The sequence below is a fragment of the Dermacentor silvarum genome, chromosome 2, assembly GCF_013339745.2.
Source record: "Dermacentor silvarum isolate Dsil-2018 chromosome 2, BIME_Dsil_1.4, whole genome shotgun sequence".
In the NCBI taxonomy this organism is placed as follows: Eukaryota; Metazoa; Arthropoda; class Arachnida; order Ixodida; family Ixodidae; genus Dermacentor; species Dermacentor silvarum.
Window position 1 is genome coordinate 185,844,259 of NC_051155.1, and position 6,000 is coordinate 185,850,258.

Below are 6,000 nucleotides of genomic sequence, written 5' to 3' on the forward strand. Positions count from 1 at the left end.
GTCACGCGCGCTCAAGCAAACATGAACACATCTCGCTCGTTGACCGCGGAAACGAACTGTCAAAACGCTGGAGACGAAGCGCGCGTGCTAGCATGCCTCTCGCTTCAACGCGGCGAAAACACGGCGCGCGGCGGACTTTACCCGTCGCAGATTGCATTCAAGATATGGCCAAGCCTGATCGTATCGCCGGAGTGGATCGTCGCAGATTACGTCCTGCTTCGGTCCACTGAAACCGTTCCGCATTGCTTTGCTGGCGAAAAAACTCTCCTTCTGTTTGCGCCAGTCCCGCTCGCAAGTTTCGGATTCCCCGAACGCCCGTGATGCGGCCCGATTTCCGTCCGTCTTCGCACAGATGATCACTTTCCTTTTAAATGCGGCATCATGATAAACTCGGTACTTCATGCTGATATATAGAGCAGACGCTGAGAACGTGAAGACAGACGGTAGACTATTGCCTAAGCACGTGTACTGCAGCACACGGAGGAAGCTTCCGCATGCTACGGTAGCTAGGCACGACGCGCGTGCAAGGCGGCCATTTTGAAATGCCGACGCAGATTTAGGGCCGTGTTGAAAGTGCGCGTTAGATTCGAGTAAATACAATATTCGTTTAGAAAGCGGCACTATAGTGGCATCGCCCATTTGGTGCCATTACGATAACGCCACCCGCGCGCCGATGCTGGCACCATACCGATACTACCGATACGACGCAGGCCAAAATGGCGACGTCGCTCGTGTACTTCAGCTGGCTACTGGCGCGGCTAGTAGCGGCTGCGATACTGACTTTTCTAGATGGCGCTAACTATGCACCATATTTATCAGTTCCAGTTAAAAACTGGCGCGTTTTTTAAAATCCTCGAATCTAAGCCGACCCTAGAGTTTCGTATGTGATTATTTGAAAAAAACTATCGGCCTAGATTCGAATAAATACGGTAGTGAAGAGAAGTTGACCTTAGTAACAGAGTGTCTCTTGTAATCATGTCTCTTGTAACGAGATTTTACTGTATAATGAACACTCATTAAAGAGCCCTACTTCTACTACAGTAAAACCTTGTTAATTCGGATTTAACAGGACCGAAGAAAATGTCCGAATTGATGGAATGTCGAATTATCGAGAGTATCCAGAAAACAATATACAAATGCTTACTATCTCAACACGCTTTTATTTAGTGAATGAATGAGCAAAGGCTGTTGCTATTTTGCACGAATGCAGTGCCGAAGCTGCAATTCTCATCATCTCATGAGTCATTGGCTCTTGCAGCGGTGATCGAGGCCTCGCGACTTCCTTCGCAGCACGGCCATAGCCCGCGCCTTCATTTGCGACACGCTTTGCGCTGCCGCGTGCACTTCCCGATGATTTTTTTGCCAGTGAGCTGATCAACAACAGATCGTCTGTCCATCGCAATGGAGCCGGTGCTCTTCATCCTTGACAGCTTTGCACAAAATCAAAACGAAACAACTGTTTGCCGTAACTGCAGCGGAGGAAACCGCAGTCACTATCGATGTGATTATGAGTGGTGATTTAGCGGTGCTGACTGCACGCGGCCGATGCATCCGCAGACTCGGAATGAAACTACCGTTCGCTGCAACAACTGTGGATGAAACCACGGTCACTATCGACGCGATCATGTATGGCGACTAGGCAATTATGAAAGCATGTGGTGTTATGCGCCGCAGTAAACGCAGGAATAAAGGCTTTAAAGGCACAAAGCATTCCAGCATTGCTGTCATTCATGTACGATTTCCACTGATGACTGTGGTGATGTGAACTTCGCCACTTCGTTTCGGTTGGACGCTAGCGCTATTTTTGCTCGTTTGCGTCGCACATTTCCTCACTCGCCGAGCTCCAAAAGTTGTCCGAATGAACCGATGTACGGCCAAATACATCCAAATTACCGAGAGTTCGATTGCATTGAATAATGCGTACATCTGTCGGGACCAGAGGACGAGTCCGAATTATCCAATTTTTGGAATTAAAGAGGGTCGAGTTAACGAGATCTCACTGCAAGCGGCCAACGAACACTTCATGCTCGCTTGTGGTAAAAAGAGAGCACATCAATGTTCCGAAACACGAAAGCGCATCTCGATCCTGTCTGAATGCAACGAAGATATAACTTTTGATATGAGCGAGCGAGCGCTGCTTGCGGATTTCGGGAGCCACGAGGAAGGTCACTTACTTTGTAAGTTGGCGCGTCTCGTCAAATCTGTCATGTCTATTCTGCTGCTGCATGTCTTAGGAAACAAGAAAGTGATTAAACCAAATTTTCAACAGGCTGAAATAATTCGTGCCTCAAGGATGAATAAGTATCAAAAGTCGAGGCTGTGCTTGTTAAATGTCATTCATCTCATTGCAAGACTTTTTAAATGTAGAATACCTGCAACTTAATGTGTGCGATGTACTAATTTGTCCTTACACATGCTGTTTCATCAGAGCTTTGAAGATAACGTACCTTTTTCTTACTTTTTTGCTCTAGGATTACATGTTCTTTGAAAAGTCTGGGAACAAGGAGAATGACGGACCCGGCATGCTGTAGTACATCACAGGGAAGCAGCTGACTATGGATTTGCGAGTCCTTGCTTTTGCTGTATGCCATGTGTGGAGCATGTCCTCGTGCCACCATTTTGACCATGTACTGTTGTCGTTCCTGTTTTTCGAATATTCTTTTTTACCCATTTCCAAAACTACGCGCTTAGAAACTTTCCTGTTGTCCACGTACAGTTGTCTAGTCTAAACACAAGTTGACTTTGCATTTTTATGCATTCTTTTTGGGGAGGTTCCAGGCTATCAATTGCAGGGTGTTCAGCGCAGAATTACGTGTAGCACTGTGCTTCTGTTTACAATTATGTTACTTGCAGTTGTTGCATTTTGATCGAGTAACGTTTTCCCTCTCTTCCTAGGTTCAGTTACTCTTCATCTATACCACACACCTTTGTACCTTTATATACATATATGATGCGGTAAAGGAGTATGTTCAGACGCACAAACTAGTCCAATTGCTGTGGTTTTGTGTGCTGGATGACAGTTCTGTGCATGTCAAGCCAACATGAAAGATTAATAGTCTTCTGGCTTGTTAGTTTTTATCTATTTTGATGTTGAGCTCATATGGTTTGCCTTATCATAGCTCTTCGAGTAGCACAGACGTGCTTCTGTTGCAGTGATTTGTGGGGTTGTGAAGTTGACTTACTAAAAGATGAGTTGGAATGATTTCTTGGTTGTTGCATCTTCTGCAACACCGAGCATGAATTTGGAATCTCACATTGCTTATTACAAGAAGAACGAAGTGATAAAGAAATTACTTTAGTCTATGTTGGAATTGTAGTAGAGCTACAAAATTTAGCCTAGATATGCTTGGGCATAATAATGTGCTGCAAGTACAACCAGTTACCAATTAATGGATATTGGAAAAAAAAAAGGCAAAGAAGCCAAATACATGGGAAACTGCTCTGAGCAGTTAAAGCATGCCTCAGGTTTGCAAACTTTGGAGCTTGGGATAGTCAGTAAGAATCGTTTCCCATTATCTTCTTAGAGTGGTTATACATTATTAGAAGGGTTAGGCAAAATAATTATAGCTCAACACTTTACCACCTCACAGCAAGTGTGGATCTCACTGAAGCGAATCACCAAGAAGTTTATAAAGAATTTGGAGGTTGCTGAAATTCTTTAATCTGTGCTGTGAAATAGAATGGGTGCACAGGTTATGCAATGCTGGTGTTTGAATTGAACCATTGGGATGTGTTCTTCTTAGAGCTGTGTTCTACTGCAGTATATAGTATTTTCCTGGCTGTAAATAACATTACAGACCAGCATTCAATAATTTGCATAACTAATACAAAATATATTTTTTTAAATTCTATTTCTTGCCTTGAAATTTAGTCCTTGCTATACAGTAAAATCTTGTTACTACGAACCCCACATTAACAAACTTTTCAGATTAACAAACTTTTCAGAAATCCCCTGCTGACTTCTTATAGTTTCAGCGTAAAAATATTTCAGTACTACGAACTTCAGAATACCGAACTTTTCAGAATAACGATCGTTATTCAGTTTCCGTGTCATGTTAAAACCGCCTCAGTACTTCGAACTCATATTCCAAAATTTGGGATTCTTAGATTTCCGGTTATCCACTCACGGCAGCCGAAACAGGAGGCTAGCCGACGACAAGGCGCAGAAAGCGGACGCCACGGCGCACGGGTCCGGGAAACCTGAGACGGCGCCTGAGGGAAAAAAAAAAGCTACGCTGGCAAACAGCATTGGCACGTCGGAAAGCGGGGCGGCCTCCTCTCGAAAGGCCAATCGCCCACGTACGATAATCACCCATGAGTTCTGAAAAAGTCTTGAAAGCAGCGCAACGATCATGCTAATCGGTGACAGCAGCATGTCACACTGGAAAGGGCTGTCGCCCACGTGCGCATACAGGTTCTTTCACGCACGCCTCTTCCGTACCACCCTACCCTCAGATGACACGCCGGCGTGCGTTGAAATGGATTCGTCCCTGGTTTAGGACGGCGCAGTGTGCCCGAAAGCCCCGCGTGGACACATATTCCAACAGCACAGCTCAGTAAAGCAGCGGGACCAGCGGGGTCACAAGGCGCGCATTGGATTGGGCATCAACGCAAAATACTTCGGCTCTCGACTCGCGCTTTTTTGTTCCGAGGCAGGGTAACAGTGGGTGAGCTGAACAGTCAGGCGAGCCGTTCTTTCTGAGAAGGTCCCGAAGTGGCGATTGTCACGTGCAGAACCGTTTGAACTCTAGCTGAGGCGACGACTCATCAGGGCCTATCGATATTTTGTAGCAATGCCTTTCTGATGCTAATGCCTTTTCGCGCTTTTCACGCTTGCTCAGTGGTCAGAGCGATGGTCCGCTCACGTTATCAACAGGATCAGCTGGCCGTGAGCGGTGGATCATAAGACTAGTATAGAATAAAGCATAACGCATTGCTACAAAATACAGGCCCAGGTTTTGCGAGTGCATGTTCCGCCCAAACAAGTGGCGCCTAGCAATGGAGGCACGTCTCTTCCTTCTTTCGCCCTTCTTTCCGCGCTCCTCTTTCGCGTTTTCTAAAGCTTAGTATCTATGCGTGCGGAGAAATATAGCCTCCGTACTCGCGGGGTTGCCACACGGTCACGCTTCGTACTTTCCGGGCGGCGTTAGTTAAGCGCGCTTGCTCTTTAAGCCTTTGCGGTCCGTTGTCGGGCAGGGCCCGACAAAGCAACACTCCCGTTGTCGGGCGGTGCCCGACAAGGGTGTTCGGGGGTTAAATTTAGCAGTTTTTCTCACTGCGATTTTTGCGCATTCTTTGTATACATGATGCGTCATCTCTTGAGGGTTAAGTAAACTTTGTTTGTGGAAGTTTATTTCTTTTTGTACTAGGGTGCAGCAAAATGTTCAGCACGGCTTCTGGATACCAGAGTGCTCTCACTTATGCGCGGAACTGCATGTTCGTGCGGTTCGCTGAGAAGCATGACCACTTTTTCACCCCGTGTGCTTTACGTTCGTACATTTAGTGAAAGCGATGATGACTTCTGTGAGGAAAATAATTACGTGCCTCCATCAGATAGTAATGACAGTGATTCGACAGAAGCGAGTGACGAAGACGACGGCGGCGGAGAGATTTTGTTGAAAGACAATGAAATGGTGGTGAAAGCTTTTTTTCTGGCTTCTAGAGGTTTTCATTGTCAATAGCCTTATTTTGAGGCACACACTAGAGCACTGCACGGGCCGATTTTTGCGGCCCGGGCCCGGCCCGGGCCCGTTTTTACATTGGGCGGCCCGCCCGAGCCCGATCAAAACATTTATGGCGAGACCCGGGCCCGGCCCGGGCCCGGAAATAATCTACGTTACCCGCCCGGCCCGGCCCGCCACCCCTTTACCTTAAGCCCGAGCCCGACTCAAAACTGGCCCGAACCCGGCCCGAGACCGAAAAATACATGTTTTTCAAAGTGCAGAAGCCCGAGAATAACTCGCAGAAAGCCCGAGCCCGGCCCGGGCCCGGGTCAAAAAG

General features: G+C 46.9%; 1 protein-coding gene across 4 annotated transcripts in view; it reads left to right on the top strand.

The window, feature by feature from the left end:
• Positions 1–3,375, top strand: part of LOC119442292 (phospholipid scramblase 1-like) — a 28,119-nt gene extending 24,744 nt beyond the window's left edge. For all 4 annotated transcript variants that reach the window (XM_049662024.1, XM_049662026.1, XM_049662025.1 and 1 more), the window contains exon 8: positions 2,472–3,375. In XM_049662024.1, coding sequence (XP_049517981.1) covers positions 2,472–2,531 — 60 coding nt within the window. In that variant the 3' untranslated portion in view covers positions 2,532–3,375. The remainder of the gene's footprint in view (positions 1–2,471) is intronic.
• The last annotated feature ends 2,625 nt before the right edge of the window (positions 3,376–6,000 follow it).